Raw genomic sequence first — 23,136 nt, forward strand, 5'->3', positions numbered from 1 at the left:
GTGGGAGGGATGCAGAGACACCCAGCTCTGGGGCTTTTCACAAGCACAGAAACGCCTCCTACCCAGCCCTGGGAGCTTCTGGCTCCAACTCAAGGCTGTGCTGGCCGGAGCCAGGGGCGGCAGGGCTGGGTCCCCTAGGCCTGCAGACCAGTCAAGCCAGTGGGCAGCCGGCCAGCCAGGCCTCCACCCTGCAGCTGGGGAGGGCCCTGGGGTGGTGGCGGTGCCCTCCCAGCCTGCTTGGGAGCAGAGTTCCTTGAGGGTCTCAGCCCTTCTTCTGCCGGGGTCTGATGCCTGGAAGCTGCAGGAACCGCATGGCCAGCTGTACTCACACTGCTGACCCCCGTCTGGGCCGCTTCTGCGTGGCAGGCACACAGGTGGCTCCTGCTGGGGGTGGAGTTTGTTTGCCGGGGGGGCATGCAAACAAGGGAGGAAGGGCCACAGGCAAATGAGTGGTGGCCGGAACAGCACCAGGTGTGCGGGGCCCAGACTCCTCCTCTGCCTCTGCGTTGCTTTGGGGGTGCCCTTGGGGACACACCAGGCTCCAGGTGCAGGCCCTCCCAGGGGAACTCGGGGGTACTCAGCTTCAGCTAGGGCCCAGCAGACCTAGCAGATACCAGAAGGTGTGCCCTGGCTGGTGCCTCTTCCCCATGGTGCTGTGAGGACCACCGCACATGCATATGGCACACACTGAGCACACATGCACGCAGGAACATGGCGCACATGCGAACCTGGCACACGAGCACAGGAATGCGGCACACACAAATGGCACATGCACATGGTACATGCAAACAACACACGCAAATGGCACACGCACATGGCACATGCGCACGGCACACATGCAAACAGCACACGCACGGCACGCAAACGGCGCACATGCACAGCACACGTGCACGGCATACACGCAAATGGCACACGTGTATGGCACACAAACGGCACATGCACATGGTACACGCAAATGGCATGCGCACGGCACACACAAAACGGCACAAACAGCACACATGCAAATGGCACATAGGCAAATGGCACACGCACATGCAAACGGCACACGTGCAAACGGCACACATGCACGGCACACACACAAAGTGCATGGCACACGCACACGTGCACAGCATACACGCTCACAGCACACACGCGGCATACACAAACGGCACATGCATGGCACACACACAAACGGCAAATATGCGCACAGCACGTGCACGGCACACACGCAGCACATACGCGCATGGCACATACATGCAAACAGCACACGCACATGGCAAACGCGCACAGCACATGCAAATGGCACGCACATGGCACAAACGGCACACATGCATGGCACATGCAAACGGCACACACACGGCACGTGTGCACAGCACACAAATGGCACACATGCACAGCACGTGCAAATGGCACACATGCACACAGCACGTGAAAACGGCACACATGCACACAGCACGTGCAAACAGCACACGCATGCATGGCACATGGACGGCACACATGCACTTGGGACACGCAAACAGCACAAGCATGGCACTTGCACATAAGGACACACCCGGAGGGAGCCGTGCCCTGGGGCCCATGCAGACCCAGGCAGTTCTCCCGGTCCATACTGCAGTCGGCAGCCTTTGCCAGCACCATATGCAGCTCCCACAGACCCTGAGGTTGGGGTGGCATCCAGGAAGACTCCGGTGAGTTGCATCCCCTTTCTGTCCAGGCCACTGTTGTGGCTGGGAGTGGCCCCCACCACCACGCACACATCCCACACAGGCCTCTCCTCTTTTGCGCGGAGAGGCTGATGTCCGCCCTCCCAACCCTGTCCTCCTGACCCAGCCTCTTGGTTCTGGGTGACTCTGTGTCTCTGAGGCTGATGTCCGCCCTCCCAACCCTGTCCTCCTGACCCAGCCTCTTGGTTCTGGGTGACTCTGTGTCTCTGTTGTCTCACCTGTACAATGGGTGTAGTGATGGGACCTCTCTGGGGGGACGGGCACACAGCAGCCCTGCCCCCAAGGCTGGCCTTTTCTCAGGGCGTTTGTTGAGCCCTGGGGCTGACACAGCCCCCTGAGCCTGACAGCAGGGCCTCAGCTCCCTTGGAGTTAGGTGCACCCACCTCAGCTGTGTCCCTGGGGTGAGGGCCCTCCCTGCCCTCGCTGGGTGCCCCTGTGTCCCCCTGTGGGAATCAGGCACCCAGTGCACCTCAGCGTCTCCCTCCTGGGAGGCTGTGTGATTTATTAACGTTGGAAGACATCACATGGATTGCACTCCGGAAGCTCGCGCGTCTGCCGGGCCATAGGGGCCATCCCTCTGCCACCCTGAGGTGCTGGGGTCCACTGTGAAGAGCCAGTGGTCAGGCCCCAGGCACTGGATGGTGGCCGGGCCACAGGGTCCAGACCCTCCTGTTCCATGCCCCGCGGGTCTCCTGGGCACTGTGGGGAGGGGGCAGCAAGGGGCAGGGGGAGAAGGGACACAGCATTTCACTGGGTGTAGCAGAGTCCCGGCTCCTGGGGGCCTTGGGCCGTGCTGTGCAGACCCACAGCCGCTGCGGGAGGCGGTCTGCTGCGTCCATTGGGGAACTGGTGCCGTGCAGGGGCTACGGAGGAGGCTGTCCCAAGGGCGGGGACTTCCGGGGCCCTTCTGTGAGAAGCCTTGGCCTCAGCTTCCGGCTGTCCTGCCCCCAGTCTGCCTGGCACGCTGAGGGGCAAACAAGGCGGGAGAGGCGGGCAGAGCCCCACAGTGCCCAGACTGCTGTTGGGGGTTTCTGCCAGCCAGGGCATGGAGGGAACTGAGTCCCCTGGGCTCAAGGCTGCCCACCTGGGCAGACACGGGGTCCCAGGCACGGGCCTGAGATGAGGGCACGTCGGCTGGCAGAAAGGAGAAAGGATGGAGCCTCCACACCCTGGGACCTGTGACTTCACCCTGGTTCGCAGATCTGCCCCACAGGCTAGGGGGTGGCGACCTTTTGGGCTCTTGCAGGCCTGGGCCCCACCCCTACCTGCTCTGCTCTGCAACGCACCCTGGTGAGGCCTGGCTGGGCACGTGTTTAACAGGCTGAGGGGGAGCCACGGCTGAGTCGTCTCGTTCCAGACCGAGAGGGTGGGCCTCTTCTGGGCTGGTCGTCACCTTCTCTGTCACAGTCTGTGGTTCCTAACAAGCTCAGCTCATAGGGGCAACAGTGGATCTCCTGTTCCTGCGGCGCGCAGAAAGCTCTGCTATGGGACTCACAGCCGTGGCCACCGCAGCCCAGATCTGCAGCAGGAAAGCCGGTGTGGCCCTGGCTTCCCACCCCTAGGGCAGGTCCAGCAGGGAGTGCTCGGAGTAGAGCTTCTGGGAGACGTTGTAGACGCGCTCGATGAAGGGGAGGGCCTCGCCTAGCATCTGCACGGCCTGCTCCGGGGGCCCCACGTTCATGGCCTCCAGGAAGACCTTGCGTGTGGGCAGCGTGTAGAAGGCCACGGTGACGGTACGGCGCACGATCCAGGGGTGGTAGGCGGCCAGCGAGGCGTTGTAGGAGTCGGCGCAGAGCACGGAGGTGCGTGCATCTTCAGGGCTTGTGCGCAGGCCCTCCAGAAACAGCTGCAGCCAGTGCAGGGCACGGTGCAGGCGCAGCACGGTCCGGCAGCCAGACTCGGGGTGGTGGGAGCGGCACTCCAGGTCCACCAGCCGGTTGCTCAGCTCGTGGGCCACCATGGCCTGCAGGCTGCGGTAGTGCTCGCTCTGCGGGCCGCCCCTGAGGCGCTCCATGATCTGCAGCTTGGAGACCACATCCTTGGAGATGAATGAGAAGATGGTACCCAGGCTGTTCAGAAACCTGTGGAAGGAAGCGGGGCTCGAGTCCTCGCCCAGGCCTGGGGCAGCCCACCTGGGGTGCAGGGGACACTGAGCCCCTGGGGGCTCACACCCATCGGGAAATGGGCAGCAAAGCTGGTGGGGACAGGTAGTTGGGAGGCAGATGCCACACAGGGGACTCGGGCCAGGTCAGCGCCCACCTCAGGAGGCAGCCCCGGCGCACGCACCTGACCAGGCCCTTCCAGCTGGCAATGTAGGGGTCCAGCAATACCTCTTCCTTCTCATCGAGACACTGCTTGAAACTGACCAGGACGACTTTCAGATTGAAACCTGTCTCCGAATCATCCATTTTTTGATAGGAACGGAAATACAGTAGGGCTGGGGGGCTGTGTCGCTCGGGTCAGCTTGCTCTGTGGCTCATTTTCTGTGTGTGGAGGGGAACAAAATAGCTGCGATCCCATTGCTGCTCACTGAACACTCATGCCCCTCATGGAGCTTCCTCCCAGGAGCCGCCTGGCTCTGCTCCCAGCCAAGCCGCAGGGTCTGAGGCACACCACCCTGACTCGCCCTTCATCAGGATTGCGCATTCACGGACCTTGGCACAGCCCCTCCTGTGGATCAGGCCACTGACTCCGAGTCAGTCCCTGACCCCAAGAGTGGCCCCTTCTGGCTTTATCAGACCACTAGGCCCCGCTGTCTGCAGCAGGTGTCTCTGCTGGTGCTTTCTTGTTTGTTTTTGTTTTTCTCTCTAGATGCTGCATCTGTTTTTACCAGCTGGAGAAATACTAAGCCCCTGCCAAGAGCCAAGCACCGTTCTAGGCATCTGGGTGCATGGGGAGTGCGAGCAGCCATCTGGGGTGGGGTCAGATGACAACAAAGACAGGAAGTTCTGAAGTCGTAGACAAGAAAACAGACACAGCAGAGAGCAGAGACGGGTGGGGCCAGGGGTGGGGGGATGCTGCCGGGCAGGCTGCCCCATCTTCCTCACTGCTACATCCCCAAAAGCAGAAGAGAGGCTGTAGGGCTGGCACTTGCTGGATGGATGGACACGTGTTTTCACTCCTGTTGCTGAAACTACACGTCCCACACGGATGGGTTTTACCACTCAGAAGATTGCCACGAGACCCTTGTACTAGCCCTAGGGAGCCTTCCACGAGTGGCCCAGGCCCTGCCCTGGATTCTGCTGGCATTCACAGTCACTCCACAGACATCCAGGCACCCATGCTTTGTGTGAGTGTCGCCAAGCACCCTCGCCCTGTCTCCCCGGGTGCCCCACAGGCCCGCACCTGCTCTGGGGAACCTGAGACTCAGCTGCATTCCACCTCGACCAGCAAGAACCCTTACTGTATTGGGCCTGGGGGTTCCTAGGCCGGTTGGTGCTGGGAGCCCTGTCCTGGCCTCCCTGGCTGCAGGGACTCCAGCGGTGGGGGAGGGGGAAGGGCACCCAGCTGTGCTGAGAGCTCCTGGCCAGGAGCAGGTGGGCAGGTTGCTCAGTGCCCTAGGATCCCATCACTAGGGATCATGGGCTGCAAGCCCTGCCCAGCCCATGGCCCAGGCTGCTGGAGCACTGGTGCCCGGAGGGTGCTGAAGCCTTGCCTTGCAGGCCCCACAGGTTGGGTTGCATGCTTGGCACCAGGCGGAGGCCCCAGATGTGAGCTCACCAGGCTTCAGGTGTGGGGGATGGCTGCTCCTGGGCCTCAGAAAGATGGAGTCCCACAGACGTCCAGCACGCCCCTCCCCTCCTCGGGCCTTAATTTTGTCCACTGAGAAGATGGTCTCTGAGGCTCTGGGGTTTCCTTCTTGGTCACCAGATATTCTGCAGGCCTTGCCTTCCTGCCTAGATTCGAGCCAGTGGCAAACAGAAGCTGCCAGGAGCCTCTCAGAGCTGTGGCTGGTGGCTCGGGAACAACAGGAAGGGCAGTGGCTGTGCAGGAGGCGGGCAGCTTGCCAGCCCAGGAAGGTGACCCAGGACACCTCCAGGCCTTTCCCACGGCAGCCCACCGGCCCAAGGTCAGGGCTGGGCGCGAGGGCGGCCTGAGCACACAGCCCGGTTGCTGACAGCAGGCTGGGGGGCCAGCAGGAGACGGGGCCCCACGGTGCCCCAGGCCTTCTGGGTGGGACCAGACCCTGTCGAGCGAGCGCTACGAGTCTCACCTGGGAAGGGGGCTTCAGATGGCACCGGACCGGATGGGCACCGGTTCGGGTCCCTGCTCCACCGAGAGGCCCAGGAAGGGGCGGAGGCCCGGGGTGGTGCTGGGGAGGGGCCGACCTGAGCCACGGCTCCGTCCTGCGCGGGAGCCGGGTCCTCGGCCGCCCGCCCGCTCCGGCCCTCTAGGACGACGTCCCCTCCCGCTCCCGGCCCCTCGGCGACTTCCGGACCCTGCCGGTTGGGTTGGGCAGGTGCGGCCGCCGAGCCCGAGCCGCTCACCTGGGCCGTAGCCGCCGTTCGGGCCCCGCCCTCGCCCACCGCCCCGCCCCGCCCTCGCCCGCCGCCCTGATTGGTTGGGTCCCGCCCAATCAGGAGGCCCGGCTCCCCGACCCGCGTTTCCGGCTAGCGCACCGGAAGTTGCGCCGAGGTGGTTGCGCCTGCGCAATGCATCACCGCACACGGGGCTCGCGGGTCCGGGAGCGCGACGGAGACGATGCCTGAGATCAGAGTCACGCCCTTGGGTGAGTGGGAGCCGCCGGGAGGGCTGTGGGGCGGGCTCCGTATGCGGCTCCGGGCGGGCCGGGCGCCCCGCTCCCTCCGGTTTCTCGTGGAGCCGGGTGCGCGCCGCGGGCGTTCTCTGGTTTCCTCCTCTCGGCGCGGGCCCTGGTGGGAGCCGAGAGGCGGCCTAGTCCCTGCACCCCGGGCCTCCGGCAGTGACGCGAGAACGCGAGCCCCAAGGTTCAGGCGGCCGTGAGGGGACGTCGCAGATTGGGCCGCGGGGCCTTCGCGCTCGCTGTGCGCTTTCGTCGGTGCATTGACCTCCCCGTGCCGCGCGCTGCGGCCTCCAGCCCCACCAGCCCTTCAGTCCCTTAGCCCCTCAGCCCAGCAGCCCCCCAGCCCCCCAGCCCCTCAGCCCCCCAGCCCCTCCAGTCCCCCAGCCCCCCAGCCCAGCAGACCCTCAGCCCCCCAGCTCCCCAGCCTCTCAGCCCCCCAGCCTCTCAGCCCCCCAGCCCCTCAGCCCCCCAGCCCCTCCAGTCCCCCAGCCCCCCCAGCCCAGCAGCCCCCCAGCCCCCCAGTCCCTCAGCCCCCCAGCCTCTCAGCCCCCCAGCCCCTCAGCCCCCCAGCCCCTCCAGTCCCCCAGCCCCCCAGCCCAGCAGACCCCCAGCCCCCCAGCTCCCCAGCCTCTCAGCCCCCCAGCCCCTCAGCCCAGCAGACCCTCAGCCCCCCAGCTCCCCAGCCTCTCAGCCCCCCAGCCTCTCAGCCCCCCAGCCCCTCAGCCCCCCAGCCCCTCCAGTCCCCCAGCCCCCCCAGCCCAGCAGACCCTCAGCCCCCCAGCTCCCCAGCCTCTCAGCCCTCCAGCTCCCCAGCCTCTCAGCCCCCCAGCCCCTCAGCCCAGCAGACCCTCAGCCCCCCAGCTCCCCAGCCTCTCAGCCCCCCAGCCTCTCAGCCCCCCAGCCCCTCAGCCCCCCAGCCCCTCCAGTCCCCCAGCCCCTCCAGTCCCCCAGCCCCTCCAGTCCCCCAGCCCCTCAGCCCCCCCAGCCCCTCAGCCTCTCAGCCCCGCTTCTGCCTCCTCACCTCTGGGTTTCTGTCCACCACCCTTTGTGCTCACGCCCGAGTTACAATCAACTTTCAGTTCAGCTCTTGTTCTACCTGATTTCTGCAACACTGAAAAAAACAGCACAAAACACAAATGTGTACTCCTAAAAGTCCTGACAGTCTGGGCACTGTGGCTCACGCCTGCAATCACAGCACTTTGGAAGCCAGAGGTGGGAGGATCGCTTGAGCCCAGGAGTTCAAGATCAGCCTAGCCAACATGGCAAGACCCCATCACTCCAAAAAAAAAAAAAGCAAAAATTGGCCGGGCGTGGTGGTGTGGGCCTGTGGTTCCAGCTACTTGGAAGGCTGCTGAGTTGTGAGAATTGCTTGAGCCCAGGAGGTTGAGGCTGCAGTGAGCCATGAGTGTGCCACTGCACTCCAGCCTGAGTGACAACAAAACTGTATCTCAAAAAAAAGTTAAAGTCCTAACAGTATAGAACAATACGAAGAAGGAAAAAATTAGTCAAAATCCAGGGTTTCAGAAACAGCTGGAGGACATGGTGTTGGTGGCCAGTCATCCTGATGTCCTGAGCGTTTTCCACAGGTGCCTGCCCTGTGCTGTCCTGGAACATGGTCCTTCCACCGGGCAGGGGGTCGAGGGCACCTTCCAGCACAGACACCAAGACGGGATTCCATGTCCTTCCCCATGGCGTGGGTGCTTCCTCGGAGGGTGCCCCCCGCCCCGGTGTGGACACTGTGCTGTGAACACCCCTGGCCCTTGCACACCCCACGGCATTTTGCAGCTGTTGTGTGGGCCCCACTGCCCTCCCCTGCTCTCTGAGGCCTCCGTGGGGTCCTCCCAGCCTACCCCTTTCCCATTCGGCCTCTTGGCTGCCTGTTGTGCCCACTCCGGGACATCTGATCTTTCTGATCTTTCATGTGGTTTCAGTCACCCCCAATCGGTACCTGGGCATATTCTTAAGGTCACCTCAGCGAAGGTGTCGGCAAAGCAGAAGGCCTGTTTCACTACTTCCCTGCGCCAGGCACTGCCTCGGGCTCCGTGTCCGCGCTCACTGGACCACTGCTGTGTCCTTGGGGTCACTCCCACGCCTTGGCCTGTGTGTGGCTCCCCCCCTCCGCCGCCAGTCCCCCCACCCGCCCTGCCCGTGCCTCCCTGCCGCTGGTCCCTTCCCCCCGCCCTGCCTGTCCCTCCCCCTCCCCTCCCCCTCCCCTCCCCCTCTCCTCCCCCTCCCCTCCCCCTCCCCTCCCCCTCCCCCTCCCCTCCCCTCCCCCTCCCCTCTCCCTCCCCCTCCCCTCCCCCCTCCCCTCTCCCCTCTCCCCTCTCCCCTCTCCCCTCTCCCTCCCCCTCTCCCTCCCCCTCCCCTCCCCTCCCCTCTTCCCTCTCCTGCTCTTCCCCTACCCTGCTCAAAAGTTGGCTTCTCAGGGAGCTCTTTCCTGTCATGGTTCTGGAAGTTTCCAGGCTTCCTCATTCTCTCACCTTGCTTTTTTCTGTCACAGTAACCTCCTTCTGGCGTGCTTGGGGTGTCTTGTTTGTCTGCCCGCTGTCTCCTTGCAGACAGGGATACCTCCTCCTGTCTTCTGAGCCCTGTCACCTCTTGTAGCTCCAGGCTCTATTCCCGCACCTTTCCGCTTTCCTCCCTGGAATCACTGTGGGTCCTGTCGGGAGGCGGGACTGCCAGTACCTCAGGACTGGGCTTTGGAATTCAGAAAACCAACCCGAGCCCCACGCTTCGGCGCTGTGTGTTACAAGTGCTTCTGTGGCTTCAGGTCCCCGACCATGAAGAGGGGCGGCCCTCCCTTCTGACAGGTGCCAGAGGGCGTGGCTTGGGGTAGGAGATGCAGAGGGAGGAGACAGCTGAGACCCTGCTCTCAGAGAGCTCACACCCAGTGGGGGCAGGAACAGGCCTGGAAAAGAACCTGAGAACCCCCTCTGTGGCAGGCAGCCCCTCGGCTGTGGCCCCGTCATCCTGATGTGTGGTGCTGGCTTTGGACACTTCAGGTGGCTGGCAGGGGGAGGTGGGTGGGATTCAAGGGGAAAACTGTTCACTGCCATCAGACTCCCGCCAGGCACAGTCTGTGCAGGGGCCGTGACCCTTTCCTCGCGGGCCCCCAGGCCACATGAGGGGGCTGAGTGTGCTTTGGCTGGCCAAGGCCTCTGGCTGGAGCAGCTGGGCAGGGCTGCTTGGCTGTCAGGAGTGTGGGACGGCTGCAGATGAGGGTCTGTGTTGGGGGCTGCATGGTGTGCAGTGGTGTGAGGCTCGTGTTGCCACGTTGGCCACTGCTGGACCACTGGCACCGTGTTCGCTATGGCATGGCCAAGGCTGTGTGGCGTCCCTCCACAGCCGCACCACCAGGGGACACCCAGTGCCAGCACTTAGGCACTCAGTCCCTTGCCTGCCTGGGGAAAGATCCTGGAGGAGGCGACCTCATTGGTTTGCAGCTCTGCTGAGGGTCCAGCCGCAGCCCAGGAGTGACTCTGACTGAGGCGTTGGCCCCACAGACCAGCCCTTGTCTCTGTTGGAGGCTGAGGACCACAGCACAGTGCCCACTACTTAGCCAGCAGGCCGTGGCCACCTTGAGAGGCTAGGGGAAGCTGGCGGGGGAGGGCGTGTGGGCTGCCGGCCTCCACCCTGGACATGGCATGGGGCATGGTTCCCTGTGTCCCCCTTCTTGTGAGTAGGGGTGGCCCTGCTTCTTGGCCCATGTGTCTGTCCACACAGCAGCCTCGGTCCGGTTTCCTCAGTGCACTGGGGTCCTGTAGAGCTCGGGGAGGCAGCACAGGGGGCGGGGGGCGCAGCAGTGACTCCCATCTGCCCTCCCTCGAGTAGGGGCCGGCCAGGACGTGGGCCGAAGCTGCATCCTGGTCTCCATTGCGGGCAAGAATGTCATGCTGGACTGTGGAATGCACATGGGCTTCAATGACGACGTGAGTCCCTCGGGCAGGAGGCCCAGAGGCTGGGAGAGCCGGCCATCCACAGCTGGACCCTGGGCCTCAGAGCCGGGACAGTGGGGCAGTGGGCAGCAGTGGTTGTGCTTGGACGGCTGCACCCTGTGGGGAGCAGGGATGGGTGGGCCTGGCCGAGGCGAGCCCCTGCATGGGAGGGTCCCCCTGTGCTGGCGCTGGGCCCCAGTCCCGGGGTCCTGTAGGCTGGGCTCAGTGAGACCTTGGGCTCAGCTTCCAGCTCACATCTGTCAGTGAGGTTGGGGGTAACCTCGGCCCCTCCGGATGCTGTGAGCAGTCAGGGGTCCTGGTGCCATCTGTGGGGTGGGAGTGCCCAGCATGAGTCTGCACATAGAACCCCCCTTCCTGGGGGCCCCTCCCTGGGGCATGGGTGGCCCCAGATGCTGCCTGGAGACCACTGCGCAACCTGAAACCCCCACGTCCTTCCCAGCGACGCTTCCCTGACTTCTCCTACATCACCCAGAATGGCCGCCTGACAGACTTCCTGGACTGCGTGATCATTAGGTGGGTGCCGGTTGGGGGCCTTGAGGGTCCCATGTCTGTGCCTGTGGGGCTTGGGCCCCCTTACTCGGTCTCGGCAGCGTTCGGCAAGGGGCCTGTGCCATCCTTGATCCTCAGGGGGCTTCTAGGCCCCAGGATCTGCTCCCTGCCTGCCTTACTGGTCACACACATGGCCTGGTCTCTGTCTGTTCTTCCGGCCCTGCCCTCTGAACCCTATCCTCTGAACCCAGTCCTCCAGGCTTCACCCTCTCCGATGCCTTCACTGTCTCAGGATCTTTAAACCCCACTGTCTTGTTGGCGATTCCAGAGTCCCGAGTCTGCCCTGATCCCAGCCGTTAGGGTCCAGCAGCTCATGACTCGCTGGTCTGGGTGGCCTCGTCTGGACGGCCACAGCACTCCTGCTGGGCCCCCTGCCCTTGCCTGCCCTGCCCTGTCCTCCTCAGCAGCCGGGCCCGTGAAGCCTGGAGAAGCCCCCTCTCCGGAGGCGGTGTCTTCAGCTGCCCCTGAGCCCCTCGTGGTTGTGGTTTCTCCTCAGACACAACCCCCCAGTGCCTTCTTGCGGCTTTGCCAGGCGCTGCCCTCGCCCTTGGGTCTGTGCCACCTTCACCTGCAGCTCCACTCAGCTTGTCCTGACTGCCTGAAAAGCTAGCGGCTCCCCCATGCGCGGTTCCCTCAGCAGCTTTGCGCTGTCTCGCGAGCGTGTCGCCACGGTTCCTTCAGCAGCTTTGCACTGTCTCGAGAGCATGTCGCTGCGGTTCCCTTAGCAGCTTTGCATTGTCGCCGTCACTGACGTGTTCAATTTCCCGTTTGCTTATTGCCTTGCTAGACTTTGAGACTGAAAGTTGCAGGGAGACAGTTCTATGTTTGCTGATTCCTGACTCTTTGGTACTTGGGATGGGGCCTGGTGCACAGCAGGCGAATGAAGGGGCCAGTGACCCACAAGCCCAGAGCTGGGGTGAAGGCTGGGGCAGGGTGGGCCCAGGCTGACCTGTGCTGCATCCCCCTAGCCACTTCCACCTGGACCACTGCGGGGCACTCCCCTACTTCAGCGAGATGGTGGGCTACGACGGGCCCATCTACATGACCCACCCCACCCAGGCCATCTGCCCCATCTTGCTGGAGGACTACCGCAAGATCGCCGTGGACAAGAAGGGCGAGGCCAACTTCTTCACCTCCCAGATGATCAAAGACTGCATGAAGAAGGTGGTGGCTGTCCACCTCCACCAGACGGTCCAGGTTAGGTTCCCAGAGCCACAGACGGCACAGTCACTGCCCACCCCCACACCAACCATGCCCTCTGCCCATTCTACACAGTCTCTGGAAGGCTGGGGCCTCAGGGTGAGCCCACCCCACCTCACTCTTGCATCCAGCACTGTGGGGACACCAGGAGGCGGCAGCGCGAGGATGTGGGTCCCAGACTGGACTGGGCGCCGACCTGCGAGAGCACTTGCACGGTGGGGGTGTCCCCCGGCCTACGAACCCACCTGGCTCTGTCCGAGCGGCATTGAAATGGCCAGAGTGGGACAGGCTGGTGCCCTCAGAGCGCTTGGAGCGGCCAGAGACTCGCTGGAGCTCCCGGGGTGTTGCCGGGCAGGGAGGCAGGGGCCGGAGGGGAGATGGGCCAGCTCTGGAGGGTGCCTGGTTCTGGGTGTGGGTCAGGGAGGAAGTGAAAGTTAAATCAGCGAGTGACAGGTGAAATTCCCTTTCTGACAAAGATTATGGGTTTGTCTGTGTCTCGTTAGAGTCTGTGGGTGTTGCTTTTATATTTCTTGAAACTATATTAGGTACCTATGTATTTTGGAACACTTTATCTTTCTGATTGAACTTCTTGTCAAGATGAAGTATATTTATCTTTTTTGTTGTGAAACTTTTTTTTTTTTTTTGACAGGGTCTCACTTTGTTACCGAGGCAGGATGTGATACTGGCTCACTGCAGCCTCGGCCTCCCGGGCTGAGGTGATCCTCCCACCTCGGCCTCCCAAGTAGCTGGGACTACAAGCATGTGCCCCTGCGCCCAGCTAATTTATTTTGGTATTTTTTGTAGAGATGGGGTATGTGTTGCTAAGGCTCTCGAACTCCTGGGCTCCAGGGATCCTCCCACCTCAGCCTCTCAAAGTGCTCGGATTACAGGCATGAGTCACCACACCTGGCAACTCCCTCAGTACATTTTAAACCCAGAAATACATGATTTCTAATGCCTGGTAACACCAACATTTGCTTAGTTTTATTTATATATTTATCCTTTTTGTTGTGCTTCCTGCATTTTTTCTACTTTTTACTTGGGATAATTTGCCTTCTGCCTGAAGAATATGTGTGGGTCTGCTGGTGCTGAATTCTGTCAATTTTTATTTGCCTTGGCCAGGCGCGGTGGCTCACGCCTGTAATCCCAGCACTTTGGGAGGCTGAGACAGGCGCATCACGAGGTCAGGAGATCGAGACCATCCTGGCTAACACGGTGAAACCCCGTCTCTACTAAACAATATACAAAAAATTAGCCGGGCATGGTGCGGGCGCCTGCAGTCCCAGCTACTCGGGAGGGTGAGGCAGGAGAATGGCGTGAACCTGGGAGGCGGAGCTTGCAGTGAGCCGAGATCGCACCACTGCACTCCAGCCTGGGAGACAGAGCGAGACGTGAGACTCCAGCTCAAAAAAAAAAAAAAATTTATTTGCCTGCAAATGGATTTACTTTACTCTCATTCTTGAAGGACTTTTTCCCCCTTAGGTGTGTAGGATTTTAGGTTGACAGTATTTTGTCCCTGCACTTTGCAAACATCGTTCTTTCTGTCTCTGGGCCCGGGCGGCCGCAGGGTCTGCACGCGGGCCTTGGTTTTTGGTGCTTGTGCTCCGATGGGCCGACATGTATCCTCAGCCTGTTCAGAGTTTGGGGCCTCTTGGATCTGTGGCTTGAGGCCTTCATCATGTTTCTTCCAGTGTTGTTTCTGCCCCGTTCCTGCTCCTCCAGGGGCCCCGAGAGCCTGACGTTCAGCCTCTTGAAACTCCGTCATCTGTTTGTCTTTCCTGTTTCCTGATAGATATTCCCTCTGGTGTCTTTCAGTTCATGGACTCCGTTTTCTGGTTATATGTCATGTGGTGTTAAATTCATCCGTTGAATTCTTTTTTTTTGTTTTTTTTGAGATGGAGTTTCGCTCTCGTTGCCCAGGCTGGAGTGCAGTGGCGTGATCTCAGCTCACCGCAACCTCCGCCTCCCGGGTTCAAGCGATTCTCCTGCCTCAGCCTCCCAAGTAGCTGGGATTACAGGCGCCCGCCACCACGCCCAGCTAATTTTGTATTTTTTTTTAGTAGAGACGGGGGTTTCACCATGTTTGTCAGGCTGGTCTCGAACTCCTGACCTCAGGTGATCCACCCGCCTCAGCCTCCCAAAGCGCTGGGATTACAGGAGTGAGCCACTGCGCCTGGCCAAAGTTTTGTTTTTAAATTAGCCCAGCGTGGTGGGTGTGTGCCTATAGTCCCAGCTACTCGGGAGGCGGAGGCGGGAGGACGCTTGAGCTCAGGAGTTTGAGCGAGCCATGATTGCGCCACTGCAGCCTGGGTGACAGCCCCACCCTGTCTCTCAATTTTTTTTTTTTTTTTTTTTTTTGAGACGGAGTCTCACTCTGTCGCCCAGGCTGGAGTGCAATGGCGCGATCTCGGCTCACTGCAACCTCCACCTCCTGGGTTCAAGCAGTTCTCCTGCCTCAGCTTCCCGAGTAGCTGGGATTCCAGGCGTGCACCACCACACCCGGCTAATTTTGTATTTTTAGTAGAGACGGGCTTTTTCCATGTTGGTCAGGCTGGTCTCGAACTCCCAACCTCAGGTGATCCACCCGCCTCAGCCTCCCAAAGTGCTGGGATTACAGGCGTGAGCCACCGCGCCCGGCAAGTTTTAAGTGAATAAAATAAATAAATTTTAAAAAAGTCCAGTTTTTTGCCAATTTTTTTTTTTTTGACAGTCTCACTCTTGTTGCCCAGGCTGGAGTGCAACGGCATAATCTCAGCTCACTGCAATCTCCGCCTCCCGGGTTCAAGTAATTCTGCCTTAGCCTACTGAGTAGCTGGGATTACAAGCACCCACCACCATGCCCAGCTAACTTTTGTATTTTTAGTAGAGACAGGGTTTCACCATGTCGGCCAGGATGGTCTTGAACTCCTGACTTCAGATGATCTGCCCACCTTGGTCTCCCAAAGTGCCGGGATTAAAGGTGTGAGCCAGTGCACAGCCCAGTATTCTTTTTTGTTTGTTTGTTTTTATCGAGATGGAGTCTCGCCCCGTTGCCCAGGCTAGAGTGCAGTGGTGCGACCTCAGTACACTGCAACCTCCACTTCACAGGTTCAAGCGATTCTCCTGCCTCAGCGTCCTGAGCAGTTGGAATTACAGGCGCGCACCTCCACACCTGGCTTACTTTTGTATTTTTAGTAGAGACGGGGTTTCACCATGTTGGCCAGGCTGGTCTCCAACTCCTGACCTCAAGGGATCCACTTGCCTTGGCCTCCCAAAGTGTTGGGATTACAGGCCTGAGCCAGAATGTTACCTGGCCGCCAATGTTCTGAACCTTGTCTTTTCTCTGTCATGTATTCAAAGTCCACGCTGGAAACTCCAATTTCAGGTCCCTTCAGTCTTCTGTTGTTTTTCGTTCTTTGTCCACGTTGCCCGTCCCTTGTGAACTGGATGCTGTGTGTGTGAGCAACAGGGACTAAAAGGCCCCCGCCCCTGCCCCCTGCGCTCCCTGCCCCCACCTCCCTCGCTCCGTGCCCCTCTGCTGTGAGGGCACAGCCTGAGTGCAGCCCTGTCCTCCACAGGTAGACGATGAGCTGGAGATCAAGGCCTACTATGCAGGCCATGTGCTGGGGGCAGCCATGTTCCAGATTAAAGTGGGCTCAGAGTCTGTGGTCTACACGGTCAGTGGAAGGGCTTGAGGCTTGGGAGGGGCTGCTGGGGTGGGAGGCACCCTTCTCATGGCATCCTTGATCGTTCACCAGGGTGATTATAACATGACCCCAGACCGACACTTGGGGTAAGTAGGCTGAGGTGTCTTTTTGTCCCGTGGGTCCCCCTGAAGCTCAGGACCCTTGCGGGTGTCAGGGTGCCAGCCCTTGAGCGGCCAGCCTGGCAGTGTCTCCCATGTTCTGTGCGGCCTGGAGAGCCCCTTCGTTCTGGGCCCAGATGTGCAAAGGCACAGGGTCCAGGCGGGGGCCTCTGTCTCTCCTCTCTCTTCCCAAGTGTGCTGCCCACAGCATTTTACCAGCTGGCTCTTTCCAGCCAGAGTGGCCTAGGAAGGCGGCTGGGTGTGGTACTGGGGTCCAGCTTGTCACACCCAGCCCTGCAACTGTGGGGACAGTGCACCGTGGCTCACACCCCCACCCCCGTGTTCCAGAGCTGCCTGGATTGACAAGTGCCGCCCCAACCTGCTCATCACAGAGTCCACGTATGCCACGACCATCCGTGACTCCAAGCGCTGCCGGGAGCGAGACTTCCTGAAGAAAGTCCACGAGACCGTGGAGCGTGGTGGGAAGGTAGCTGCAGCAGGGGTGGGAACACGGGCCCTCAGCCATGCTGGGCAGGTCCTTCCGGCAGGCTTGGCTGCCCTTGGCGTGGGTCGGGGTCTCAGGGCGGGGGGTACTGCATTTTCAGGCAGGGAGGGAGGAAGATTTGCTCAGCATTGAGGAGGAAAACTCAGAGACCCTTTCCTAGGGAGCCCCTTTTCCTCTCCTACCTCAGATTCTGACGAAGCCCTGGCCAGGCCCCATGCAGCTCCTTTCTGTTTCTGGAGAGTGGCTGGGACAGGACTGGAAGCAGATGAGAGAGGCTAAGGTCCCTATGAGGACGCAGCTCTTGGGCACCTGGCTGTGCCCTCACTGGACGCTGCCTGCTGTGTCAAGGGGCCACGTACGTGCCCAGGGCTCCTGCCTTGTGTCCCCCTCAGGTGCTGATACCCGTGTTCGCGCTGGGCCGCGCCCAGGAGCTCTGCATCCTCCTGGAGACCTTCTGGTAGGTGCCGCCAGGACGGCCCTTTAAGGAGCCCCTGGCCCGCCCTGAACACAGTCCAGTTGGTGGGCAGCCCTGTTCAGCGTACCGGTGGCATCTTGGCCCTGCTTGCTGCTGTCCTGGGGGGCCGCTCGTGTGCTGTGTGACCCCAGGAGGCCTGTGACATCCCGTCAGCGCCACTGTCTGTGGCTCTTGTAGGGGTTCCTGGTTCTCCGCTGAGCCCGACTGCTGCAGGGCTTAATGGGACATAGGCTGAGGGCACTGGCCTCCTGTGGTCGCGACTGGATTCATCCTGTCCTGTGCATGAGCTGTGCAGACACGGGTGTGGGGGGTGACCCGGCCGAGTCCTGCCCTGCAGTGTCCTCTCCTGTGGCCGCTGTGCTGACTGGGCCGGTGGTCCCCAGGGAGCGCATGAACCTGAAGGTGCCCATCTACTTCTCCACGGGGCTGACTGAGAAGGCCAACCACTACTACAAGCTGTTCATCCCCTGGACCAACCAGAAGATCCGCAAGACTTTCGTGCAGAGGAACATGTTTGAGTTCAAGCACATCAAGGCCTTCGACCGGGCTTTTGCCGACAACCCAGGACCGATGGTGAGGCCCGCAGCAGGGCTGGCCAGCATATCCACGTCCGTCGGCCTCCCGTCTCCCGCAGGTGTCAGGGCTGGGCCTGCAGTGGGGGTGGGGGGCATCTGCTGCCCTGACCCCCCACCCGGCCCTGTGTGTCCTATAGGTTGTGTTTGCCACGCCAGGAATGCTGCACGCTGGGCAGTCCCTGCAGATCTTCCGGAAATGGGCCGGAAATGAAAAGAACATGGTAAGGGTATGGTGAGGTGCGGGAACCTGGAAGCTGGAGGCCGGCGGGTTGTCCTTCCACCCACGCTGTCTCTGAGCTCTCACTGGCCTGGCCTCGCGCTGGTCAAGGGACGTGGCTGCTGCTGCTGGGGAACAGGGGCGATGTCCGCCTGGAGCTGCTCAGTCTCTCTGTGACGCAGCCCGTCCACCTCAGGCAGAACAGCCCCAGCCCAGCCCTGGACAGTCTTGTGCCAAAACCTGAGCCCTTTGGAGTCTGCAGCTAGGCTTGGTCGGGCACCGCTGGCAGGTGGAAGCAGCTTCCAGGGCTTCAGGTGGGGGCATCCTGGGGAAGGCCTTGAGGTGCCAAGGCTGGAGCCCCCTGGCTGTGAGCTCTGTGCCCGCCCAGGTCATCATGCCCGGCTACTGCGTGCAGGGCACCGTCGGCCACAAGATCCTCAGCGGTCAGCGGAAGCTCGAGATGGAGGGGCGGCAGGTGGTGAGTCCCAACCCCGCACTGGGCTGGCAGGGCCAAGGGACGCCTCCTGGAGGTAACCGCTGTCCGCGCCCCGCGGCCTCTGCAGCTGGAGGTCAAGATGCAGGTGGAGTACATGTCATTCAGTGCACACGCAGACGCCAAGGGCATCATGCAGCTGGTGGGCCAGGCAGAGCCGGAGAGCGTGCTGTTGGTGCATGGCGAGGCCAAGAAGATGGAGTTCCTGAAGCAGAAGATCGAGCAGGAGCTCCGTAGGCAGCCAGGCGGGCGGTGTGGGGCCCACCTCGGGTCAGCGCAGGCAGCCTGGGCTGAGGCTCTCTCTTCCCCCGGGGTCCAGGGGTCAGCTGCTACATGCCGGCCAATGGTGAGACGGTGACGCTGCCCACAAGCCCCAGCATCCCCGTAGGCATCTCGCTGGGGCTGCTGAAGCGGGAGATGGCGCAGGGTATGCAGGCTGGGCAGGGCAGGGTGCTCGGGGCAGGCGGCTGGGAGCGGCCCTCACGTTGATGGCTCCTGTCGCCTCCTCCGCAGGGCTGCTCCCTGAGGCCAAGAAGCCTCGGCTCCTGCACGGCACCCTGATCATGAAGGACAGTGTGAGTGCCAGGACGGCCTCTGGAGGGGGGAGGGCTGCTGCTGCGCTCCCTGACCTGTCCCTGCCCCACAGAACTTCCGGCTGGTGTCCTCAGAGCAAGCCCTCAAAGAGCTGGGTCTGGCTGAGCACCAGCTGCGCTTCACCTGCCGCGTGCACCTGCATGACACGCGCAAGGAGCAGGAGACGGCGTTGCGCGTCTATAGTCACCTCAAGAGGTGGGCACCCGGCCCCACCCCCCCCACTCCCTTGGGCCCTGGGGGCCAGGCAGGGTCTCACTGAGCCTCCCCACAGCATCCTGAAGGACCACTGTGTGCAGCACCTCCCAGACGGCTCTGTGACTGTGGAGTCCATCCTCATCCAGGCCGCCGCCCCTTCTGAGGACCCAGGCACCAAGGTGCTGCTGGTCTCCTGGACCTACCAGGTAAGGGGTGGCCCCCACCCCACCACGGTCAGCACAGGTGTCACCACCCCTCCCTGTCCTGCACTGCCCACAATGCTCTTGCCTCTGCCCTAGGATGAGGAGCTGGGGAGCTTCCTCACATCTCTGTTGAAGAAGGGCCTCCCCCAGGCCCCCAGCTGAGGCCGGCAGCTCACCCAGCCACCACCTCTGCCCTCTCCCAGCTGGACAGACCGGGGCCTGCACTTCAGGACTGTGGGTGCCCTGGGTGAACAGACCCCACAGGTCCCATCCCTGGGGACAGAGGCCTTGTGTCACGCGCCTGCCCAGGCAGCTGTTTCCAGCTAAAGAAATAAACTGGCCTCCGGGCTGTCTTGCCTTTATTCCTGCTTCTGGGCCCCCAAATGGTTAGGGCAGGTGATCCCAGACAGCGGTTTCCAGTAAAAACTGAACAAAAGACTACTTGGTACTCTCTTCTTGGTGTATATGGCTGTGTCCTGCACTGTGCCCCATCCCGCCTGGGACAGAGACAGGCGTCCAGGGTGCTGGGATCTGGGCAGGGAGGCTACTGTTGTGGAGGCCAGGCAGCAGTGCTGTGGGCCCCAAGCAGCTGTGACTGCCCTGGCTTGACCAGCACAGGGTTGGGCCTGGTGTGGCCTAACTTTGGCTGAGTGTCCAGGGTCATCCGTGGCTCCCAAACTGTGGCCCCTGCAGGGTGCAGGAGGCAGCACCTGTGGACGGACCAGACCCTGCGTCAGCCTGGGGCATGACCGGCCTAGCACCCTCCCCACCGAGACCACTCCCATGACCAGGGAGTGGGCCAGCCCAGAATGGGCTGGGCTGAGGGACTGCAGCCCTGGGCGGGGGGCTCCTTCACCCCCAGTTGTCTTGCTGTGGTCAGTGGCCTCTGCCCCCCACCCCACGCCTTGGCCGCAGCAGTCACTGGGCACATGGCCGGAGCTTCTCGGCCTGTTCTTCTTACCGAGGTTCCCATACAGCACTGACTTGAGGAATAAGCCATGCGCTGGGGCTACACGTGTCTGGTGCTTGCCCAGGGGATCTTGGCTCTCCAGAATCGTCTTCACCTGGGCAGGTGCCAAAGCCCCCAGCCCCACAGCCACCAGCACAGCCGTCATCCTCCGCACCTGTAACCCAGAGACAAGACTGCATAGGGGCCTGCCCAGGCTCAGCCCCACCCCCTGGGGAGGGCCCCAGAACAGAGCCCACCTGTCTATACAGGAAGGACTGGCTCTCAAACTCCAGGTTCCAGAACCGCAGCTTCCTGGAAAACATACCTGTAGGTGTCTGTGGGGCAGTGTCTGCCATCCCCAGCCTACTACGTGGCCTTGGACGGGAGAGTGACAGGGCAGGCCTCAGACAAGCCTGGTTCCCACTAGCTCGGCCACCAGCGGCCCTGGCTGACCTCCTGCTCCCAGTGAGGCCCATTGGAGGGGCTTAAAATCAGAGAAGCAATGCTTGGGCAAGGAGGCAGCAGGACCCTGGAGGCTGGGCAGGTAGCCTGGCTGTCCCAGAGGGGCTTGCCCTGGGCCCTCACCTAGGATCCTGGTGCAGGGTCTGGGAACATGGCTGGTGCATGTGCCAGAGACCCCAGCCCTGTACCTGCTGCTCTGCCAGCGGAGTCTGGGGCTGGCAGAAGTTCTTCCTCCCTTCAGGGCTCACCCCAACAGGGGAGGTTCTGGTCAGAAGCTGCCACCTGGTGGGTGGCCCTCTGGACAGTGCTGGGAGCAGCAGAAACCACCCCACCAGAACCACTGGCACCAGTGAGACCTTTCCAGTAGCTGCCAATATTCTTCCGTTAGGCATGGCAGGGATTTTTCAGAGACAGGCAGCCTTCCCTGTCTTCTGCTCCCCAGCCTGGGGGGAGGGCACAGCTGGAGGCTGGGGGGGTGTCCGGGCCACTCCCCTCCAGCTGTCCAGGTCCTGAGGACTCCGGCTACCTGCGTCCCGCCTCACCTTGCCTTAAAGCTGGGGGAGGTGCTGGAGCTAAAATCAGCACGTGACCTGAGGGTAGGGCCACAGCCCAGGGGCTCTTCCTCACCTGCTCTCCTCGGGGGTGACCAAGGGGCTGGCCTGGCCTGGGGAAACGGAGACCCGGCGCATCGTTCGCACGGGGCTCGGCACCGGGCTGCCAGTGGACTGGAAGGCGCTGAAGTCATGTGTGCCGAGGAGGTGCTGCGCGGCTTCTTGAACGGCGACCACATCCAGGCAGCTTCAGGGACCAGGGTGACCGTCAGGAGGGTGGGGCCTGCCTGCCTGCCCCCTCCCCGCTCACTGTCAGGGCCACACTCACTCTGCCGGGAGAGCCCAGCATAGGTTGCGTTCAAACACCGGCAGCTCATCACGCCGGTGACAGCCAGTGGCCAGGCGGTACAGGTAGATCCGGGACGTGGCTGCGTGGCGAGCATGGAAGTCGCTGGGCACTCGGAAGGCCCGCAGGACCCTATGGCGGCAGATCAAGCTCACCGGAGGAACGACCCCGCCCGCCCGCGGTGTCACATTGTCTCTCCTGCCCCCTCGAGCTCCGACCAGACAACGAAATCTGTCCAGACCTCCAGCCTCCGCCCGCGACAGATGGAGTCGGGAAGGCACAGCCCCAGGGGCTGCTCAGGTCGCGGGCTCACCTGATGGCCGGGTGCCGCAGGTGTCTGTTGAGGACCTCGGCCAGGACCTCGGGCGGGAAGGGCGGCCGGCCTGAGCGGCGCTGGACGTCCAGGTGCGCCGCGTTGCTCAGGGCGTGGACCCCGGCGTCCGTGCGGCTGGAGATGGTGAACCTGACCGGCTCCACAGAATTCAGCCGCTCGGCGGCCTCCTGCAGGACCGAGCCGCGGGGCGGGCGAGTGAGCGAGGCCGGACCCCGGGAACGCGCCGGCGGGGGCCTCCGCCTTACCCCTCACCGGGCGTCCCGTGACCGGCTGAGCTCACCTCCAGGTAGTTCAGGACCCCGACGGCGCGCTGAGGGCCCCTGACGGCCGCGACCCCGCTGCGGGCAAAGGCGGGCGGAGGTTACCGGGGGCGCCCTGCCCTGGGGTCTCGGCCGCCCTCTGAGGCCAGGGCCGCTTCCTCCCCCGAACGTTTGGAACCCGCGTGCAGAGACATCCGCCTGCCCGCCCGCGCCCTCCTTCCCGCCTCCGCCCGGGCCCACGTGGCGCCCGCCGCTGCGCCCGGGAAACCTACTTAAAGTCGGTGCCCACATACTGGAAGTACACAAGGTAGCGCGCGCGCACCAAGCCTGAGGCCGGCGCCGAACTCATGGCCGAGCCCCGTCGGTGGCGTGGGCGGCGGCCTCCAACGCAGGGATCCTACGCGCGCGCACGCGTCCTGGTCACGCCCCACCGGCCGCTCTTGCGCCTGCGCGGTCGCCCCGCCCCGGCAGCGCGCCACGGCGGCCAGAGACGGGGAGCGGAGGCGGGGCCGGACTTAGGGAGAAGCTGCAAAGTGCCGGCCCGCCGCCGAGCGCAGGCGCTCTACCTCTACCACGGCGCCCCGGGAGGAGCGCCCGCAACCACGCGTTGACCCCACGCTCTCGCGGGCGTGCATTCGTTCACTCACTCATTGATTCGCCGCCGCCCACACTCCCCGAGCGCGTCCGTTCGCCGCGTTGCGGCCAAGTCCTCCCAGACGTGGTTTTTGCAAACGCCCTGAGTTGCGCAACGGCCAGGATGGCTGGAGCGGGCGGGGCCCGTGCCCTTCCCGCCCCCCACTTTTCCACCGACTGTCCCCGAAGTCGGCCGTGGCAGGCCCCGCCTCACTTCCGGACCGGGGTGGTCCCCGGACGCTGCGAGGGGCGTTTGGCGACGCTCCCCGGCGGTGACAGCGGGCGGCGCGCGCGGGCGGCGGACTTTGGCGACGCTCCCCGGCAGTGACAGCGGGCGGCGCGCGCGGGCGGCTGACTTTGGCGACGCTCCCCGGCGGTGACAGGCGGGGC

At 62.7% G+C, this 23,136-nt stretch overlaps 3 protein-coding genes across 5 annotated transcripts; 1 reads left to right on the plus strand and 2 right to left on the minus strand.

Annotated features, from left to right (window-relative positions):
• Positions 1–2,167: 2,167 nt before the first annotated feature.
• On the minus strand, positions 2,168–6,275 carry CPTP (ceramide-1-phosphate transfer protein). 2 transcript variants are annotated; one of them, XM_054445367.2, is made up of 3 exons: positions 5,917–6,275; positions 3,990–4,186; positions 2,168–3,784 (listed from the first exon to the last, which is right to left on the minus strand). In XM_054445367.2, the coding sequence occupies exons 2-3, from the start codon at positions 4,109–4,111 to the stop codon at positions 3,262–3,264; spliced, it is 645 nt and encodes a 214-aa protein (XP_054301342.1). In that variant the 5' UTR covers positions 4,112–4,186; positions 5,917–6,275; the 3' UTR covers positions 2,168–3,261. The 2 variants fall into 2 exon arrangements, with proteins under 2 accessions (XP_054301342.1, XP_063516914.1); XM_063660844.1 differs by having other exon boundaries at positions 5,424–6,275.
• A 42-nt stretch (positions 6,276–6,317) lies between these two features.
• INTS11 (integrator complex subunit 11) lies at positions 6,318–19,647 on the plus strand. Its single transcript, XM_054445333.2, has 17 exons — positions 6,318–6,432; positions 10,297–10,394; positions 10,861–10,934; positions 11,939–12,167; positions 15,728–15,826; positions 15,908–15,942; positions 16,303–16,441; positions 16,852–16,916; positions 17,318–17,507; positions 17,647–17,730; positions 18,115–18,204; positions 18,290–18,452; positions 18,539–18,646; positions 18,733–18,794; positions 18,866–19,008; positions 19,085–19,214; positions 19,308–19,647. Exons 1-17 carry the CDS (start codon positions 6,405–6,407, stop codon positions 19,371–19,373), a joined length of 1,803 nt encoding a protein of 600 aa, XP_054301308.1. The 5' UTR covers positions 6,318–6,404; the 3' UTR covers positions 19,374–19,647.
• Positions 19,554–22,675, minus strand: PUSL1 (pseudouridine synthase like 1). Of its 2 annotated transcripts, XM_054445357.2 has the most exons (8): positions 22,386–22,675; positions 22,134–22,191; positions 21,833–22,020; positions 21,502–21,651; positions 21,250–21,420; positions 20,418–20,472; positions 20,173–20,335; positions 19,554–19,921 (listed from the first exon to the last, which is right to left on the minus strand). In XM_054445357.2, exons 1-8 carry the CDS (start codon positions 22,460–22,462, stop codon positions 19,872–19,874), a joined length of 912 nt encoding a protein of 303 aa, XP_054301332.1. In that variant the 5' UTR covers positions 22,463–22,675; the 3' UTR covers positions 19,554–19,871. The 2 variants fall into 2 exon arrangements, with proteins under 2 accessions (XP_054301332.1, XP_063516913.1); XM_063660843.1 differs by lacking the exon at positions 21,502–21,651 and having other exon boundaries at positions 22,386–22,557.
• Between the last annotated feature and the right edge of the window lie 461 nt (positions 22,676–23,136).

Source organism: Pongo pygmaeus, chromosome 1 (genome assembly GCF_028885625.2).
Source record: "Pongo pygmaeus isolate AG05252 chromosome 1, NHGRI_mPonPyg2-v2.0_pri, whole genome shotgun sequence".
Lineage (NCBI taxonomy): Eukaryota > Metazoa > Chordata > Mammalia > Primates > Hominidae > Pongo > Pongo pygmaeus.

What these genes read in the sequence shown, in the direction of transcription:
- CPTP (XM_054445367.2), bottom strand. Translation starts at nt 4,111, where the DNA reads ATGGATGATTCGGAGACAGGTTTCAATCTGAAAGTCGTCCTGGTCAGT. An exon ending in AGCTGGAAGGGCCTGGTCAG is followed by an intron (nt 3,785 to 3,989) that starts GTGCGTGCGCCG and finishes TTCCTTCCACAG; the next exon opens with GTTTCTGAACAGCCTGGGTA.
- INTS11 (XM_054445333.2), top strand. Translation starts at nt 6,405, where the DNA reads ATGCCTGAGATCAGAGTCACGCCCTTGG. An exon ending in GATCAGAGTCACGCCCTTGG is followed by an intron (nt 6,433 to 10,296) that starts GTGAGTGGGAGC and finishes TCCCTCGAGTAG; the next exon opens with GGGCCGGCCAGGACGTGGGC. An exon ending in CCGTGGAGCGTGGTGGGAAG is followed by an intron (nt 16,442 to 16,851) that starts GTAGCTGCAGCA and finishes TGTCCCCCTCAG; the next exon opens with GTGCTGATACCCGTGTTCGC.
- PUSL1 (XM_054445357.2), bottom strand. Translation starts at nt 22,462, where the DNA reads ATGAGTTCGGCGCCGGCCTCAGGCTTGGTGCGCGCGCGCTACCTTGTG. An exon ending in GGGTCCTGAACTACCTGGAG is followed by an intron (nt 22,021 to 22,133) that starts GTGAGCTCAGCC and finishes TCGGTCCTGCAG; the next exon opens with GAGGCCGCCGAGCGGCTGAA. An exon ending in CTGCGGCACCCGGCCATCAG is followed by an intron (nt 21,652 to 21,832) that starts GTGAGCCCGCGA and finishes CTGCCGCCATAG; the next exon opens with GGTCCTGCGGGCCTTCCGAG.